This window comes from Lolium rigidum, chromosome 4 (genome assembly GCF_022539505.1).
Source record: "Lolium rigidum isolate FL_2022 chromosome 4, APGP_CSIRO_Lrig_0.1, whole genome shotgun sequence".
NCBI lineage: Eukaryota > Viridiplantae > Streptophyta > Magnoliopsida > Poales > Poaceae > Lolium > Lolium rigidum.
The window spans coordinates 183,645,126-183,666,086 of NC_061511.1; the positions used below are offsets into that span (position 1 = coordinate 183,645,126).

At 41.4% G+C, this 20,961-nt stretch overlaps 1 protein-coding gene across 1 annotated transcript; it reads right to left on the reverse strand.

Annotated features, from left to right (window-relative positions):
• Window positions 1-405: 405 nt before the first annotated feature.
• On the reverse strand, window positions 406-10,976 carry LOC124706540 (squamosa promoter-binding-like protein 9). The gene is made up of 10 exons (XM_047238203.1): window positions 10,321-10,976; window positions 8,994-9,166; window positions 6,740-6,993; window positions 6,526-6,600; window positions 6,335-6,442; window positions 5,884-6,001; window positions 5,078-5,213; window positions 3,611-3,785; window positions 2,096-2,635; window positions 406-961 (listed from the first exon to the last, which is right to left on the reverse strand). The coding sequence occupies exons 1-10, from the start codon at window positions 10,974-10,976 to the stop codon at window positions 644-646; spliced, it is 2,553 nt and encodes an 850-aa protein (XP_047094159.1). The 3' UTR covers window positions 406-643.
• Window positions 10,977-20,961: the final 9,985 nt, after the last annotated feature.

Sequence of the window (20,961 nt, forward strand, 5' to 3'; positions counted from 1 at the left end):
AATACATTTATCCTTTTGCTTTAACGAGCTTTTTTAAAAAAAAAATTCTTTAACGAGATTTCCAAGGCGGGTTCATGTAGAAAAACAGTCCATGTTCCCGGCGAAAGCTGCAATCATGGATCGGTAGATGTATCCACCATTTCCTCTGTCCTGGCATCTCCTCTTTCTGTAACGTTTATGTGCATGTGCATAAGAGAGCATTGCGTCTCTGCAACCATCAACCTGAAGTGATGCTAGAAACAGAATCCGTGCACCATGATGTATAATGTAAGATGCTAATTATTTTCAGATGCATAATCATGGTCCCCACCAGATGACTCTCCTGGCCCGGGATTTGGAAAAATGTTCAGGTTAGATATAGATCAGTTAAGCTTCCCACTTATCCAACAACTGTACATGATAATAGAAAATGTGAAACCCGATCTTTTTATTCACTCAGCCCTTCAAACCTTTTCATACACCTGGTGGTTGAGAACTCCAGGCATCTATGTCAGAGTTCCTAACAAAAAGATGCAGGTCTGCATTCCCAATGGTGGAAAAGGCATTTGATCACAGATACAAACAAGCTATGCCTCGATGGAATGGTGTTCATATGGTACAGGCGAAAGCAAGAGCAAGAAAAATTAGTCTAACCTAACATCAACTATGGTGGGCAGTCGCTAAACAAGTACCTCTTTACTGGAGCTGCAAGAACCCCTACTCTATCTGGGTGGAAGACTGCAACACAGGCCGTGAAGCACAATACAGCAGCGACTACCATAGTCGTGACAAGTCGCATTCTCATGGCACCACCTGGCATAGAAGCAACCGAAGCAGGATTGAGCCATCGAATATTCATCTCAGGGCGGCAGCATTGCCTAGGTGACACAGCCTTATTAGTCACAAGTGGCACACTTTCTTCCTCTTCACACTCAACATTTGTCGGAGAGTGCAAACTAAACTCACTGCTGGCACCAACATTCTGCAAGAGATTACAGAACATATATAATAGTTTAGTTCACATGTAGAATGACTGAACACATGATCATAAATGCAATAATAATGTGCCGCCGCTTTCATAAAGCAGAAGTTACTCGACCATGACAACCCTAGGGTCCACTCGACAGAATTGGTTTGTTGAGTGGACCCTAGGAGATGTCATGTTGTGTTGCCAAATTGAATGACTGCTGCTAGCTCACGTTGATACATGATACATAATTGGTAAAATGCATGAGCTCTTCAACCATAGTCTAGATTTAAGCTATTCTACATGACATCTTGTTCAACAACCGACATAGACAGACATGAGTTATTTTTTTGAAAATAGGACACCTTTATACCTAGAAATTTGTTTAAGAACTGTGGTCAGTATTACAATTTCCACTGATTTCTGTAGTACTGACTACTGAGCAAGTGACCATGATTTGCATGTTTGTAGCACACAATGGTAATGAGCCGATGGTTACATTTACAGACAAAATAGGTATTTTTAACTATCATTAGAACTCATGTCATGATAATGTTTCCGACTCACTATGCTTATCAAAATGCAAAATCAACTAACCTAATGTAAAGCACATACATACGGAAATTCTGGCATTAGCAAAGTTTCAGAGGTTAAGAAAATTCATCTTCTTCCCTCAAAGAAAAATAACATTCAGCTTCAAAGTAAAAAAGATCGCGTCAGGAGATCAACTCTGAAGTGTCTGAACCAGCACGTGGCACTTAGAGCATATTGATCAGTCATGATTATGTTTCTCTTAACCATATTTTTTAAGGCGGCAAGGCTTTCCACCCCCTCTCTGACGCCTAATCGGGCGTCTAAGCGCCTAAACCGGGCAAATTTCCAAGGCACTGCCAAGGGCGCCTTGTCGCCTAACTGTCCTAAGGCGGGCGCCTTAAAAACCATGCTCTTATGAACCTATATCAAGCAAGGTGTGAACCAGGCTCACTACAAGGATTGTGTATGCCCGTACCATATTGCGAGTACTGTGAAATTTCCAGCAATATCATGACTAATTCAGAGATGCTGATATGAAAAGGTGCACCCACGATGAAGCATATCATGACTATTATAATACTCACTAGTATTAACTTGCAACACGACAGAACTTACTTCTTTACCAAGTGGCACAGAGGTGCCCCAGTTTGGCTGGTTTGAAGTAATGTCACCACGCAACGCTGTTTCAAGCTGTGTTTCCTTGTTCTGTTGAGCTCTGTGATTGAGAATGTTTCGGGCATGTCTTAAATATCCAAGAAATGTTGTGACGTGACGTTCCAACTTTCCCCTTTCCAGGTTCGAAAGAATCTCCGAGCCTATGATGTTCTCTGATGACTGTACAACTATTTCCAGAACATTGATAAAATTGTTCTGTATCAAGAACTTCAACACACATATCCATCTCTTGATATTTGTTTTACTCAGCAAATTTTTAAATTCGTCTGGAGAAGGCTTCCTTATTAGCCACCCAATCTCTATCAGAAATCCCGACATTGCAGTTTGTTGAAGTTCCCGATGTTCAGGGTCAGAAGTAGCAACCTTGTGCTTGTGAGAAAAACCACAAAGAGCATCTTGTATCCTCTCTAGTTCAAAACATAACTGTTTACTACCGAAAAGGATAGGGACAAAATTTGATAGCCCAAACACGTTTTCCACCTGTAGAAGGAAAAAACCACAGAACTGGATCAACAAGCAAAATATACAACTACATCAAGTGTGGGAGAATGACACTGTAATCTGAAGTTTCATCCAGTTAGATGATTGTTAACAGTTGTAATAAAGACTGTGCAATTGGAACCGCTTAAAAACTGCAAAGACCATAAAAAGAATGAAATGAAATTTTGTCTCCTTTTAATTATATTAATTCAAGGTGTAATTTTACGATGTGGTTTCTACACACCCATATTTGTTAACGACCATAATAATAGTAGCTCACTATGCAGTTTCGGTATGCCAAACAAGACTGCATCGTCTTTGCCGAAATTCTTCCAAAATATACCAATGCCTTATGTGTAATTGTATGTACTGTGTATCTTTATCACACAAGTGTGCATAAGCATGAACCATGAATCCCCGTTATGCACTTATTTTGATACAGTTTTCCATCGCCTAGTACTATGTAATAAACATATATTGTCAAACAAGTATGTTATGCTTGTGTTTTTGCAAAGTGGGCACCTACGATCCTACTTTTGCAGAGAATATTGCAAGTGCATATATTCTAATATGTTCAGCATCAATGATGTTGTTTTTCACTTCTGAAGTGCACGAACAAAAGTTGAATATGAGCTGAAGCTGTATGCTGTAGAGCGGCATGTCTCTTAAGTATTGATGTGCTACTTACGAACCCATACAAAAACGCACACCTTAAGCCTCCTAGGCAAGTTCTCTGCTAATTTGGTACAATCCTTCAGGCAGATCATGGGAAGAATGCAAAAGTACAACATAAGTTCATGCACATTAATCACTGTCTATGTAGGACTGCCAGGGCATCAAAACAATCTAATGCCCGACATATGCGTATCCTAGATTACTAGATGGGTGTCACTAGAAAAAAAAATGATGTAGATTACTATGTACCAGACTCTAGAAGAAATTTGATCAGTTTCATTAAAGGCAATGTTTACTTACTTCCACAAAACCAGGTCCATGGTTATCTGGCTTTGTTTGAGTGATGTTTATCTGGAAAAATTCGTGTTGAGGATCAAGTGTAGGATCACCACTTTTCACGCAAGCTAAGGTCTCACGAGATGTTAAACGGCAACAATCATGCTTCAAGTACTCTCCATCAAACGACAGAAGTGATCTGCACGAGAACATAAATTAAATTAAATGGGGATCAACCACCCATGGAGCATTACAAACCCATAGCAAAAGTACAAAAAATTGTCATCTAGAAATAGCTTATCTACAAGAACCGTCTAATGTGCTCATCCTGTTGACTGCCAAATATAAACTACTAGTGCACAGATTTAAGTTTATAAGAAGGAAACAAAATCCATCTATCGGCCGTTAAGGTTCTTAAAGTGTAATAATAGAAGGAATTGCCCATCCACCAGCGTTCTCTAGGTGATCAACAATGAATAGAAGACATCTCAAAAAAAAAAATGAACAGAAGAGCAGTTAAATAATTTATATGACTTTGACTGGAAAAACCAGGCTAGCACTGCACATTCGGAGTCATTCTAAAAAATGAAAATTGACATTTCTAAAACCAACATCAAGTCATCAACTGCATCACGTAACCCTATCCTGATCTGTAAAAGTTGGGTTGTTTTCTCCACGAGAAGAAAAGCTTCACAACTGTATACTTCCATGACTCTTAGAGAATTATTTTTGTAGAAGCTAAGGTCGAATTTCATCAAGTAGACACTGGAGATAGGGATGAAAGTGGAGCGGAAAGTTTCCAACTTTTCGTGGAAAAACGGAAACGGAATTGCGCAAAATAGAAACGGAATTTTTTAGCGGAAATGGAAACAAAACAATGTTTTCCAGCGGAAACAGACGCGGAAACGGAATTTCCGTTTCCAGCTAATATGGAATTTCTGTTTTAGGTTTTGTGTGCATGGCCCAATCCAACATGCTCATTACATGACCTTGTCAAGCCTAACTTCCAAAGCGGATACTCCCAAAATTGGCGACAATGTAATCGATTTATGCATTCCTGGAGTTTTCCATGGTTTGACCTTCCCGTATTAAATAGCAAATCAGGGACCATGCTAGAATTACAGAACAACTTTGTTGGATTGCTTGAATGCTTGAGATTTTTTCAAATGATTCAAGTGTTCCCATGGTTCCGTCCAATATCTGCATCGCTCCGTCTATTTTCGACAATATCTGTTTCTGTTTTTGTATCCGGAGTTTCTGTATTTGGTTTTGCTTCCGCGAAAAAATATGAAAACAAATTTGGCGCAACTCAGTTCCGTCCGTTTTCATCCCCTAACTGGAGAGTACACATCACAAATTCTTGACAAGAGATGCTATGTTTTAAACATAAACATTCAATAGAAGTTTTCAAACAAGAGATGTGGTACCACATGATAGGAAACAGCCAGCAGAAATCAGCCAAACACCACAATGTGCAAGGGCATGTCATACCTGAATTTAGGCTGATCAAGAGAACTTCCACAAACAAGGAGTTCAATTGGTTTTCCTGCTTCAAACCACGCTGGATGAACATAATGGATCCTGGGGGCTTGTACCTCTAATCTGGTACTCATCAACGTGGCTCCATCTTAAGTACAAACATTACGATCCTCGGTTAACAATCAGGTACTTCCGTAATAAAAGGCTAAAAACAAAAAGGTGCCATAATATGTAGTTCTATGCGGTTAAATGACAATAGTTCACATGCTAATTACGAAAAGCTCAAATGTGTTAACACTTCATGATTATTTGTACACATTAAAACTATGCATGCCAGTGGAATGAGAGCAGGATCCTTGCATCGAACAACTGAAAAAACAAGGGGTTATCTATTCATGAGAGAATTCTTTTAGGAATATAAAATTCAAAGACACTGCAACTTGTCGTAGCACATGCAAATAGTGTTAGCTTTTGAGAGTATATTTGGAACTTTAACCAGTACTTATAGCTGTGAGTCTGTGATCATTGGCAGAGTTTAGTGAGGCTATTTTTAGCATGGTCTAGAGTAGCACAACTTTAAAACATAATTAGTAGTCCAGCAAAAGGGGCTAATGCAGTCTTTTCTCCGTGAGTCATGGTTAAAGTGTAAATTCCTATAACTGTATGCAATCAGCAAGGAGAGAGTACTTAAGAATTATACAGAACTATAAATTCCTAAAACTGATACGTTGTGTACGGACAATTTAGTTCAAGAAGTATACAGAATCAATATGGTCAGTGTCCTTGTGTTATGGAATTGCAAATTACATGGCACACACCTTTCAACACTTGAAATATTGTGTTATTGACATGAACAAAGAAGGCCCCTTTACCCAAAAGAAGACTGCTTGGAGCATTTACCAAGTCTCTGACAAGATTTGCTGCATCTTCTGATAACTGAAATGAAAATGCAGATACACATTAATGAAATGTTGGTAAAGGTCAAAAAGGTTATGATGTAATAAAAAAAATCACAGCAAGCTGAATCATTTCATTTTAAGTTGTCACGCTAGGTAAACTTTGACTTTGCACAAGCCATAGAGGCATCAATTTTGGACCAGAGGTAGTACTATAATTAGCAATTGGTGTAACTGTTTGTCTGTTGCACAGAACGAAATTATCTTAAACCAAATCATGATAGTGTATCTTTATTTGGATGCGTCTAAAAGCTGTATTCATTTAGATCGAAGAAATTGGTGGTTTGGATTTAACAGATTCGCAGATTCACACCTTGTCCCACATATGCTGTGGCATCGCAATAAATACAGTTAGTATTGTACAACCAGGACGAATGTAGCCCTCCAGCTCAACAGGCATGCTAGATAACCACTCAAATATCTGCATATAAAGTGTAGCATTGAGTTAGAACAATTTGTTTGACCTGCAAATACCATCCATACACGCTATACCCAGTTACATACTTGGTTCCGTAGACGCCGAGGAAATTCTGCAGGATTCCAGTCGTACAACTTGAACGAAATACGTCCTGTGGGGCACTAGAATGATGATACAATATTACTACAAGCATTAGGGAGGAAAGGAGAAGGTTCCACCAAACTAAAAGAAAATAATATTGATATTTCAGAACAATCCCAGCGAAATAAATAAAACGAATTTGTATGGGGAAAAACTTACTGAGGATGAATAAGTACTCTTGGTGTCATGCACTGGAGAATTGTTAAGTTTGGCATTTTCATGTTTTGTACCAATGCAGGCTTCAACAGACGCTGCAAAAGTCACTATGCTTTTACTTTGGTCATTTTGCAAGCTGGATTGTGTACAGGTTGGAGAACTAAGCATATCTTCAGATCCCACCGGTGTTTCTCTGTCTATTACGTTGTTGCTGAGAATAGTCTCGAGTATGTTGCAGGTAGCACCATCTATATCCTCTGTATAACAAAAGATATAAACAAAAATGTTCCAGATTAGATAGCACAAACTCTTTGAGTACATGAGAAGGAATATTTAAAAGAGCGCTGAACAGAAACAAATGCATTTAACAAATATCCCCAGTAACAAGCATAGATACAGATATTGCTGCTACTTGGGCTCAATTGTATCAAACCTAAATTCCCAGATGATGTTAGATGCTCTAAACCATGATTTTTGAGTCGTGACTGAAAAGTGAGTCGCCAAGGCCGTGACTCAGTGTATAGTCGACCAAAGTCGCTGTATAGTCACGAGTCGCCGTGATTTTTGGAAAACAACTCGGCGACTATACAACGACTATTCAGCGACTATACAGCCACTCAAAAACCATGCTCTAAACGGATGTGCTAGAGGGTGTTTAGCTTGTCATATTTCACTTTGAGTGTTCTTTTTTCTTTGGATCATGTGGATCCATTGCTATAAAAAATAAATTAATGTTAATATATTTTTGGTGGGGCCCTTCCCTGCTATTTCCACAAAATAGAAGGGTTGCACAATTGATTAGGCATTAGAAAAAAAGGAAATAAAACGAGGCCAGTGTTTTGATCAAGTGGGGCTCTATAGATTTGCTAGGGGTTATGCTTAATGGTAAGGCTCAATGGTAGAAATCTGTGAAATGTTATTCAGAACATAAGCTGCCTTTGCAGACTGAAAAATGGGTGACCAAGAATTTGAACAATATTGGATATCTATAGGTGAGGGAGAAGAGTTAGGATAGGTACAAAAAAAAAAGCATTGCTTAATGGTAATAGCATGTTCCAGCCCCATTGTAGATGTATCAAACCTAAATTCCCTGACGATGTTAGATGCTCTAAACAGACGTGCTAGAGGGTGTATAGCTTGTCATATTTCACTTCGAGTGTTCTTTTTCTTTGGATCATGTGGATCCATTGCTATAAATAAAACTTTTTAATGTTAATGTATTTTCGGTGGGGCTCTTCCCTACTATTTCCACAAAATAGAAGGTTTGCATACTCGAGTAGGCGTTAGAAAAAAAAAGGAAATAAAACAAGGCCAGTGTTTTGATCAAGTGAGGCTCTATAGATTTGCTAGGGGTTATGCTTAATGGTAAGGCTCAATGCTAGAAATCTGTGAAATGTTATTCAGAACATAAGCTTAAGCTGTCTTTGCAGACTGAAAAATGGGTGACCAAGAATTTGAACGATATTGAGATATTTGTAGGTGAGGGAGAAGAGTTAGGATAGGTACAAAAAAAAGTAAGCATTGCTTAATGGTAATAGCATGTTCCAGTCCCATTATAGATGCATCTCACCTTAAACAATCTAACCTAATCTTAAAGATTTACCTAACTAATAGAAATAATCCATTTTTTTCTAACAACAAAATGCATATCCATATTTAGTTGAAGCTGATTAAGGCCAGCTGCCTAATACTTCCTTCATGCTGACTGCTGCCCCCTAGGCTGGGCGTAACACTTTGTCCTCCTGGACAAGCAGCACATTCACGAGAGCTGGAAAGTGATGGTCAGGGCAAAAGTTGTATGAATACAATTCCACCGGTTTGCCGAATTTGCTAAGGTTGCTGCATGATCTTGGTTGTTAATTGTTACAGACTTGATGCCTTGTTGACTAACAAAATTTCAATGGAAGCTGCTCAAACCAGTATTTGAAACATTTAAGGAACATTAAGAATATTGTTATATCCATAGTGGTAACTGATTTACTCCAACGTCAGTTGAAACATTTAAGCATGTAAACTATCAATAACACGTGTATCCAAAATAAATACTGAGCAGCACTGGCTTTAGGAATAAGCCCATGTTCCCCAGATATTACATGATTCTGGACAATAGCACATCTAAGGGCAGAGCAGTAAACCCTGAGCTTCTACTTCAAACATGAAGTCTTCTACCAGACTCTCTACAATAAGATTTTAAGCCGAGCAGGCTAAATAGGCAGAAATTTGCCTGACAAAGCTGAAAATGTTATTCTTATCTTACCTTCTCTTAGTTCACCACCACCACTGCCATCCGCTGACAAATCCAATTGTTCATCGGTTTCTTTCTCCAATGTGTCTTTTGAATCGGGTTTTCTTCGTCTTCTTTTGTTGTGGCGCTCCAGCTTTCTTCTACAACTCCGTTTGTCATCATCAAAATCTAATAACACATGGAACCTGCAAAAGAACTATGTTCAGAGAGAGAGAAGAATAGTCACCAATAGATTGTTTGGGCAAGTAATCGTTGTTACATGTCAAAGGCAAAGAATTAACTAGACTCTAAAACAGTGCTCAAAAGGGTTACGTAAACATGAATAGATGCATAGGTACTTGCAGTACTTATGATAAATGGCTATCATCGTAATGGTAAAGCCATATGCAAAATTAGAGGCACCCTTCCAGATTGCACCTCTGTTTATAAAAATTAACTAGGCTCATAAATAAAGTTGTATTTACAATTATAACTACATAGTCATTGCAAAATTCAATGAACATTGTTAACATATTAACTTGAAGCCACCTCTTGGTGGAGCTGTAAGTATACGACTCCACCCACCAGGGTTCAAATCCTAGAGCACACATTTTTGCTCACACGATTGTGCCTCGGTGGGAACTTCATGGAATCGCAGATGTATTCCGACGGCGCTAACCAATGGGTGTGCTTGAAAACACACTCGCATATGGTGTGCATGGGTGGTGGTATAGGCATGTGTTTGTATGCCATGTGATTGCAAAAAAAAAATGAACCATACTAACTCTACTTAAAAATGGATTGTATCTGTAACTTTACGTGAGTTCCAAGTTTCCAACCGACCTAGATAGCCTCCACCAGGATGCCTGGACCCCAGATCCAAATGAAAAATCCATAACAGGCAACTCCGAAAGATTTAGGCAATGTTGCTTTCAACTGAACCTCGCCATTTCAATGTAGGGGGCTCGTACATCAAATATAGCATGTCCTCAACTAGTATTAGTATGGTCTACTAGAAGAAACAGAATTCTCTAACACGGTCGCTGGTGGTTTTCACATGATTCTACAAAAGTTGTGATGCAAACGTCTTCTCTAAATTAGCTCAAGTCAAATAAACATAATGACTGTTTAAATGTTGAAGAACAGATGCAGAGTTTTTTCATGTCCATAACAAATGATCAATAGTTAAATAACGGAAATCGGTAACGGTAATCTAGCATTTAAGGTCGTACCGGATAGCTACAATTCAGCGCGGCAGTAATGGTTGCACAAACAAACGCTTCGAGAAATTACTTGTCTATCCTACTGTGGGTCATCTACAAGCTTATATGGCAATGAGAAGGGGGAAACCGTGGCTTACTTGCCGCACTGCTGGCAGTACCGCTTCTGGACGCTGTCGAGCATGACAGCGGAAGCGTGCGCGCATCCCAGACACACCCGGTGCCGCTTGTGGTACCCTTTCAGCTCCCGTATGTCCGCCTCGCAGCCAGGCACTTGGCACCTCATATCTGCCGCTCCCCCACGGCCAGCCGCTCCAGTACCAGCGCCACTTCTGGCTGCCGCCCCGGTGCCGCGGCTGGGGGCAGCGGCCCTGGACCTCTTCCGCGGGCCGGCCAGCATCTCGGCGGCGACCTCCTCGACCTCCGCGGCGGCCGCCATCTCGTCCAGCTCGGGGCACGCGCACGGCACGATCCCCGCCAGGTAGTTCGGGCACACCAGCCGCGGGTCCCGCTTCCTCACGCCGCGCCTGCTTCCGCCACCCACAGCAGGTGGTTGTGGCGGCGGAGGGGGGTGTTGCGCCGGCTCCGCGTCCGCTGGATGCAGCGGAGCCGGGGTAGGGAACGGCGCCGTCACGGCGGGATCGGCCTCGGGCGCGAGGGGGGTATCCCACGGGAGGACCAGGGAGTCGTCGTTCTCGATGGCGAAGTTGAGGAGGTTGTCCCAGTCCCACAGAGGCCCGCCCACGTCCGCAGCCGCCGCCGCCGCGCCGCCTCCGCCGGAATCGGAGGCGTCCATTTCCCCCGGGGAGGGAAATCCGGCTGCCGCGACGCGGGGATTCGGAGGCGAATGGGAGGAGGAGGCGGGGGAGACGTCGACCGGCGAGGCGACGAGGGCGGATGGAATTGGTCGTCTCGTTGCGGGTGGAGGTAGAGCTCGGTAGGTGGGTGAGCGGCGCAGGGAGACCGGGTGGGCCCAGTTGGCAGGTGCTGGTGGGCAAATCTCGCGCGCTCTGACTGAATTGTGGGCCCTCACGCGGCAGGTGACGCCGGAGAGTTGGAGAGAAGGTGCTAGCTAGTTGCAGTGCGGTCGTGCGGAGTTTGGCGAGTGGAGAATCTTCACGCCACAGCGACGCCCGAGTGGGCCCCATGTGTCAGTGGGGGACTGGTTCGCACAAGATCTGATGACCCCTCCTGTTGCGCGGTGGATCTGACAGCGACCGGCGGGACTGGGGGCCGTCGGATGGGTATCGAGCGGTGGGGATCGGATTGGGACGCGGACGGACGGGAGGTGATGTGCCGATATGATCTCATCGTGTCGACACCGTCTTGCTCAACGCTGGTAGGTCCTCCGTTTTATATTTTCCCCTGGCGTGAATTCTCCTTTTTTTCAAGGAAAAATTCCATGGTGTGAGTTGACATTGGGCTGCCTATTATACTATTTCTAGTACGTTCATGGATAATGTTATGAACTATGTCGCTCAAAATAAAAAGTCGACTAGCGCATCAAAGATAATGTTTTGAACACTTTCAACTAGGGTATAAATGATATTGTTTTGAACTCTGTTGACTAGTGCCACCGATCGACGCCGCCCAACATTTTCTAGTTAGAACGTTGATAAATAAATAATAATTGGTGCACAAAGAGGAGACAATAGGACTAGCACGCCACACTTCCAAACGATGATGATGAATCTCCTTGGGCACGGCCCGGTGAAGCCCGGTGCGCTTGCCTAGGATACCATTGACCAGAATGCAAGTGTTTGAAGTGGAGAGGCGAAGTCCGGAGACAATTGATATCCCACCAGCCGTGGCCAAAACCAATTGTTTCCATAAGCTATAGGAGAAAGGGCTTCTGAAAACTAAAGACATGTACATGCTCTGTGGAATTGTGTATGCCAAGAAGTTCACCAAAAGCTTAATTTAACGAAGAAAGACATGCAAATGCACGCATTTATAATGTAAAATCCTTCACACGTGGCTTTATCTACAAAATATCAAACCAGTAAGAAGGATGGACCCTGTGTTTATATTTTAAAACCGGTAAGAAGTCCGGAGACAATAGATATCCCACCACCCGTGGCCAAAACCAACTGTTTCCATTCCATAAGCTATAGGAGAGAGGGCTTCTGAAAAGTAAAGACATGTACATGCTCTCTGGAATTGTGTATGCCAAGAAATTCACGAAAAGCTTAATTTTATGAAGAAAGACATGCAAATGCGCGCATTCATAATGTAACATCCTTCACATGTGGCTTCGTCTCCAAAATATGAAACCAAGGTTGGACATTGGGTTTATACTTTAACACACTCATGTGTGGTTCTGCGACTACCTTTATCTACAGCTTCTTCTTCTTTCGTTTAAATTGCGCAAATTGAGTCTTGAACTCAATATCTTTTGCCTCTGAAAGTACGATGTAATATTACATGTACCAGCATGTTCACACTAAATCTCAAGCTGATGTCAAAACATGGAGAATACTCAACATGATTTGCCTCTTAAAAATAATGGATTGCCTCGAAAAATGGGTAGTGCAAGGTAGTTAGGTTTAGCCACGCGCATGGATAGAATTTTGGCAATAAAAGTTGTGTTAGAAACAGAACAACTGAGAAGGTCAGTATTTGGTGATCATTCTCATATGTTCGAAACTAGAATTATTGGAAACAAAAAAATATGAACCAATAAAGAAGTGCTATGGTGTACGGAACTTGCGGCAACATTGCTCCGAATAAAAATTCAGCGCATATCACTGTTATGTCTAGGTGAGGTCGGGAGGTGTTATACACCACCCTGGTCGGCATGGACAGGCCCGGCGCTGAGGCGGTGCAACCGGTGCCACCGCACTGGGCCTCCGATCGCTAAGGGCCCCGATCGAATACTAGTACGTATACTAGTACGTACAAGTGGAGGTGCAGCTCACCTTTGGAAAATTGGAAAGAAAAAAAAAATGAATCAAAATCAGCTCACCTGCCTGTACCGCTGTACGCACACATAGATAACGAAAGGAAAGCCATTGACTTGTCCGGCCGGTCGCGTGGAAATTGCCTTACGCATCGTCTTCTCCCCTGACCTCCTCGGCTCCTCCTTAACTTTTCCGTTCCCCAATCACCGCCATGGCATCGACGATGGGGCGGCTCTGGTTCGTCGAGATTTCTAGCCGTTTTGGAGGAATTAATGGAGGAGGAGATCATGATTCATTGATTCCCAAGAAATCTCTCCCCAATTTGCAACGGTAAGTACAATCCCCTTCTATATATTCTTCAAGATTAGTTTGTTCTTGATCATTCCTGCCGATCTCCACCACTTCTCCTTCCTTATTCCCCAATCCTCATGTGCTTGAGCAAGGCAAAAGATTGAAGAAAGTGGGAAATCAGGAGGGGAATCGCCGAATCGGCAACAACACGCAGCTGGGCAGGGACAGGAAGGCGGCCGGCGCGGCGGCAACAACGCCCGGCGGCCAGCAGCAAGGGCCAGCACGGCATCATCTTGGCTGCAGCCTCCAGGTGCATTCGTTTCAACTTTTAATTGTATGTCCTAATTCATTTTGTGTAGTGCCAACATGTCATTGAGAAAGTATATGTCACAAGAGAGATTGAATGCCTCAACAAATTTTAGAAAAAAAGGGTTTACATAATTCTTGTCTATTTTGCAAGTCAATACAAGATCAGAGTACAAGCTGGAGTGTTGGCAGGAGACCTGGAGTGCAAGAGCAAGCGTGAGCAGGAGCACGAGCTAGAATTTGAGCTGAAATGCAATAAGATGTGAGTAGCGGCCAAAATTGTATTCAATGATTAAATTTCTATTAAATAAAATATCAGAAATCATCTCTATTGCTTGTGTATGGGGGGCCTTTTTTTTTGTCTTGCACCAGGGCCCCTGACATGTTAGGGCCGGCCCTGGGCATGGACTAGGTGCCGCACACCCCAGGATAGGTGTTGGGCCGGCTCCGGCTACGCGTTCGGTTAATATGGTTAATTCAGTTCGGTAAATACGATTTTTTGGTAAATACGGTTTCAATACTTCGGTAAATACGGTTTGGTATAAAATACAGTTCGGTTTCGGTAATAACCATATTAATTTGGTTCGATTTCGGTAATAACCATATTAATTTGGTTCGGTTTCGGTAATAACTAAATTAACCAAAGTTGACGCGGATTTTAGAATAACACCTATTTTTTGGACATATATTTCATTTCTACATTTTTAAAGGTCAAACTAATTATGTTACAGAAGACATAAATGATAAATAATGAAAATGCAGCCAAATTAGAAAAATGATGCACATTACAAACTGGAAATAATAAAAATGCGGCCAAATAAAAAAATACTTCACATTACGTACTTGAACTCGTGGCCTATCCAGCATTTTATGTAACCTACTTACCTACCACATCCAAACCACCACGCCATACCATCTCTCTTATGCAATATGCACTTGTAAACAAATATAAATATTTTATGTGAATTAGGGATGGGCCTGCTGAGCAAAATTCCTTGTTGGGCTAGGCTATTTGGTTTTCTTCGGTTAACCATGATTTTTCGGTTTATAACTGAATTAACTGAGTTGTGTATGGTTAGCACTTTTGCTAACTGAAACCTAACCATAAAGCCATAAAAACTGAAATTCAGTTTCGGTTAGGTTATTTCGGTTTATTTTTTAGTTTCCGTTCGGTTATGTGCAGCCGGAGGGCTGGCCCAGCGTGTTTTTTTCTTTTTAATTTTTCTGCTATTTGTTTTCTTATTTTTATTTTTGCGCTTTTTAAAATTTTGATTTTGATTTTTTCGAAAAACTAATCGTTTAGAAACTTGAATATTTTTCGAATATAAACATATATTAAGTTTCCAAACTTTCTAAAATTTGAAAAATAATAAATTTTTATTATTTTATATAATACTTTATGAATTTAAAAACATTTTTGAATATGAACATTTTATGAATTCGAACAATTTCCAAATTTAGGAATTTCAAAAATTTCAAATTTGAAGGTTTTTGGAATTCTAACATTTTTCAAATTTGATTTTAAAAAAAAATTGAAAAATGGAAAAAAGAAACAGAAATGAAATGAAACAATAGGATTGGGCGGTAAGGCCTGTCAAGGGGAGGTGCTATCCACCGAGCTGGTCGGTGCCAATGGGGTTGTTGCACACCCCGCGCGCCCCAGGTTGCTAACTGGGCCGCAGCCCAACATCAGGTAAGCTGTTTTTTCTTTTTCGTTTCTTTTGGTTTTCTGTTGTTTGTTTTCTTTTTTAAAAGAAATATTTTTTTAAAATCTGAACATTTGTCAAATTTAAATATTTTTCAAATTAAAAATAAATCAATTTTTAAAAATCTAAACAATTTTCAGATTTGAACAAAAATGTAGTTTTTTCTATGAACAATTTCCAATTTGAACAAATTTTATATTTGAACAATTTTCGAATCTGAACAATTTTCATATTAGAATAATTTTAGAATTTGAACAAATTTCATATTTGAACAAATTTCGAATATGAACGATTTTCAAATTTGAACAATTTTTGAATTTGCACAGTTTTCATATTTGAAAAAAAATCGAATTTTTGTAATTCTCAAATTTGAAATTTTTCGAATTTAAACATTTTTTGAATATAGACTTTTTAAATTTGAACAAAAGAAAAAATAAACAGAAAGAAAAGAAAATAAAACAGAAAACGGAAAACGGAAAAACAAAATAAGAAAAAAAAAGAAAAAGAAAGCAAAATCCAAAAAAACGCTAAGGGTGTGTTTGGTTTAGGTGTAGATTCTAAAAAAGCTGCTGTGAGCCGTGAGCTGTGAAAAATCAACTGTGAGCTGAGAACTGTGACAAAGCTGAAAGTTGTTTGGTTGAAATAAGTGTGAAACTGTGGATTTCGTGAAAATTATCTGTAATGCCCCTCAGACACCAGATACTGTTTATACTTCGATTAACCGTCATATACCGATCTATACACTTATTTGACATATAAATTAATATTTTGAAGAAAATAACATTATTTCACCGAAAAGAGAATTTCCACCAAATACTTGAATATAATTTATTCCAAACATTGAAATATCTCCAATCTCATTCAGACATCAAAATCAAATAGGTTCAACATATTGCCGTGTCTTCACAAGAACATACTGAAATACAACGTTTCTTTGTTGCTAACCACTGAATCTGATGGAGTAGTAAACTGATGAAATCGAACTACATCGGGGGCAACACAACACCTCCACATACCACAACTCCAAGCAGAGATTACGTGAGCCATGGAATCCAATTAATCACCGTGCTACACACGCACGTATGCCCGGCGAGCTCAGCATGATCTCGCATAGCTGCGGTGATGAGATCTGAGATCTAGGGTTTGGCCCGATCTCGCGATTTAACTCAAGATCCAAGGGGAAGAGGTGGGAGAGCGCGAGGAACACGAGGAACACGAAGAACACCGGTACTCACGCACGCACACCAACCCGATACACCCGATACTTACCCCCGTGGCTCGATGGACCACGCCAATAGAATCACTCGGAAGAGGCACGCGGCAGAATTCCCGATGAGAGATTGGTGTTGGAGAAGAAGAGATTGGTGAGAGAGAGAGAGTAGCTTGTACTAGAATCTCACTCAACAATATCCAAATCAGCAACAAGGATAGGAAATCCTTGGGGGGGACGAGAGCTAGGATGGCTCTCCCCCACGCTCCCACCGCCACCAAACCCTAGACACCTTCATCGCCGGCGATCTCTCTGATCTCTGGTGATAGCACCCTTCTGATCCTATAGTTCTCTCCGGCGTCGTTTCCTCTTCAAGGTGATATCCCATGGCCCCTCATCCGCTTGGGCGTTGGAAGGTTTCCTTTGAAGTTATTCTGGACTCTGGTAAGAGCAAGTCCTCTCCTGGCTTTCTTCTACTTTGGCCAAGAAATTGGCTAGTGCTGGTTAATCATAAGGATTCTCCTGTGGTGGGGAAACATCTTAAAAATGGAGAGGTTTTTTTCTCTGGATCCACCATTAGATTTCAGTCACACGTGGCTTTTGTTGAAGCATGTCTGCTTTCTCCACCTGGATTTTCTTCTTTCCCTGAGGCACCACCGGTTAGATGGAGAGTAACCTATGCAGATTTGGTTCCTCATTCTGGTGTTAGAGATTCAAAGCCAGATCTAAATAGGCAAGCTTTCCTTATTTTGAAACCACATGCTAAGAGGCTTGTTTTGCTTGATTCAAAGGAGCAAGTGTTAGATGCCAGGTTTTTACTAGTCAATGAGAAAGTTAAACCTGGTCATCTCTTGGACCTTAATATCTTCACTGTCTTGGTGGGAGATCGTGTGCTTTCAGATTCTATAGTGCATGCTTTGCAAAAGGATATCTCTTGCACACCCAATTCTTATGCTGAAGTTGTTACTGGTTCAGTGATCAAGCATGTTAATAATCCTTCTTTACCAAGTGAAGCCTTCAAGGGTTTAGATTTTGAGAAAGGGAAGGGTTTTGCTAATGACTGCTTAAAGAAGTTTGGCCAAAGAGTAAATTTGGATAAATTTTCATCTAGGAAGCCTTTCTTTCTGGTCTGTTCTTTTGGCAGAGCAAATTTCAGATTGGATGTACACACAGTTGCACTTGCTCTTCAAGCTTGCTTTGGTGGTATTGCAGCACTGTACAATGTCAGAGGTCTGCGTGATAGAAGCTTCAGATTCTCAGTTTCTTCAAGTGCTGTGGGTTTTGAGATTTACAATCAAGGTGCTCTTGCACAATCCTCATTCAAGATATTTTTTAATCTCTGGGGACAAGGTGGGCCAAATTGGATTGTCGAGGAAAAGAAATTCTATAAAGAACAAGACAAAGAATGGACTGAAGTAAGATCAAAAACTGCAAATCTCAAGTCTGCTGTTCCAAGCTCACCCCTTGCTCAAAAAGTTTCAAGGTCGCACGGAATTTCAGTCTTTGAAAGATTGGAATATCCAACGGCAACCCCAACGGCCACTAATTTTGGACAGAATTATGGGGATTTCAAGGATCCGTTTAATGGGCAAATTAATGAGCATTATTCCACGGGTCAAAGGTATTATCATAACTCCTCCAATCATCCGACAAGGTTCTATTTGGGCGCCAAATTGCCGGGCTTTCTTTCCGCTTTTAAGTTTCCAAGCTTTCCTTCTTTGCCCTGGCCCGATTCGTCTTACCAAAATTGGTTCAAAGCCCATGGGCCTGCACCCCAAGTTCAGCGAGTTTCCTCTTTTGGAGAATTTTCTTTCTCACAGAAACAGGTGGCAGACTCTGCCTTACGCGTTGCCTCCTCGACTTCTTCGTCACTCTCTCTCCATCTTGAACACTCTCTGCCAACCCCTGCTCTTCGGTCGCCGTCGAGTTCGCCGACGGTAATGGCGAACATTCCTATTGATCCTCGGCCATTTGTTCCGCATGGATTCGAGATACAACAGGTTGAAGGCAGAGTCGGAGTCAAGAGGGTGGTCGTCGCTCGGAAGCCTCGCCTTCATGAACAGTACGCCATTGCCACTATCCACCCCTTCCCCCAAGGTCAGGTTCACTTTCCCAATGTTCGTGGGGTGTTGGAAGATTTCTTGCATGAGGTGGCAGAGGTTGGTTTCCTAAGCATCCAAGAATGCCCTTTTGGTGCAGCATATGTGCAGTTTAATAATGTTAGTGACAGGGAAAGGTTGATCCATTCTAGTCCAAACCCTTTTGGTGATGTGGATATTTCTTTCTGTAAGCATAATGAAGGAGTGAATTGGCGTGCTGCAAACTTTAACAGAGATGTTTGGGTACTTCTGGTTGGGCCACCTTTGGATCATATGAACACTGAAGACCTTAATGCTTGCTTTCATGATATTGGCACTTTGATCCTGTGGGAAAGAGACCCAAACAAAAAAGGTAGAGTAGTGGCAAAGGTTAGAGTCACTGACCTGGTGGACATTCCTAAAAGCATTAGACTTACAGAGGGAAATAGGCCAGAATCTGAATCCTGGACATTTTCTATTGAAGTTCTGCAGCAGAATATTCTTGGTGGGGGCCCACCTGATGAGGACCCACTCCCAGGTGATGGAGTGGACCCACATCCCTTACCAAATGTCCTGGCACCTCCAGCTGTACCCTTGGCACCAATACAACCTGATGATGACTTGGAAGAAGGAGAAATTGCTGGATGGGGGCACTGGGCAATGGGGAACAATGTGCAGGAACAAGAGGAGAATTTGATGGAAGAAGATCTGGCTCCCAATGCTGCATTCCAGGGACTTCTAGATGCCATTCAAGCTGAAGAGATGGAATTGGATAACCATCCTGTGGCAGATTCTAGTAGTGACATTACTTTCTCTTCTGGCAGTTCGAATTCTGACAATGCTGCTAATCAGCAACTGATTGTCCATGCTGGTCCCATTATGGATATGGTTCCTTTCAATCAGATTGGGGAAGGGCTGCAAAACATTGCTCTAGCTTATTTGGAAGAAGATGATGAGAGCTCAGATGAAGAGGATGGTTTGCTTCTACAACATAATGTAGATGATCAACAGGATGGGAACAATAATGCACTGCAGCTGTTAGAAGATGTTAACTTGGTTCCACCCCAGGAAGCACATTTGATTATTGGTAGAGTTCAAACCACTTTCTTCTCTGTTCCAGAGGAGCATGATATCTCCACAAGGTTTTCCAAGCAGGGTCTGAAGATTTGGGAAACTTATTTTGCACCAAAGATGGATTCATCATCTGCAAGTGTGTTCTCCTGTGACATACCTGTAAGTTGGTTTAACTTTGTCACTCTTATGCTCATGACACCAGAAAAATTTGATTGGGCCAAAGGATTCTTGTCTTCTCAGTTATGGAGCATTATTAAGGAATCTATTGCTTCTGAACATACCATCTCTTTTGTTATTCCTGATAAATGTGTTGCCAATCAGGCCCCTGTTTGCTCTTTGTTGGAGGAGGAGCAGATTAGCCCTAAGGACACAAAAATGCAGAATGATTCTACTCCTTTGTCCCCAAAAAGGAAGAGGAGAGAAGGAAAAGTTCCTCTGGTAGAATCTGAGGTAAGGAGAAGCCCTAGAATGGTTCTGCTAAATGATGGATTCAAAAATCATGATAACTGTGTTGATAAGAATTGCTTGACATGTAATGCTGCTCCTCCTTTGATTAATACAAAAGTGGTAAAGAACTTGGCTGCTTCTTTCTGCAAGGTTCAAGAGGAGGGCCTTGAAGGAAAGTTACTGAAGAAAAACAAGTTGGAGGCCAAGAAAAAAGCACCTGGGCCATCCCAAGATACTGCTGCTCCAAGTGCAAAAGGTGCCAGAGGGAAAGCTCAAGGCAGCACTGCTGGAGGAAATAAAACAAGGGGACAAAATGCTACTGATGGGGTAGCATCCCAGGCCAAGTCAAGGCCATCTAAATAGAGTGATATCATGTTAGACAAGTCTGTTGCTTTTGTGGCAAGTATGGAAATTACTTGCATTATCTGTAATGACTGGATGCTTTGTTACCTTAAGTTGTGCTTGCTTTTGAGGATGTTATGCTGGTTTATGATATATGTACTGGATGATATTATGTGCAGTGGTGTGTTCTTGTTTTGGCTTCTTTGTTCTCTCCCTGGAATGTCTCTGTATTCAATTGGCAGCATTAATAATCATGGTATTGCTGGGATTACCATGTTCTTGATAATAACTCCTGAAGTTATCTATGGAACACAACAGATCATGGAAAATTCTTAATTGGAATCGGAGAGGAATAAATTCTGAAAAGAAATGGGTTGCTCTTGCAAGTAAAATTGATGAATCAAATTGTGATATTATCTGCCTACAA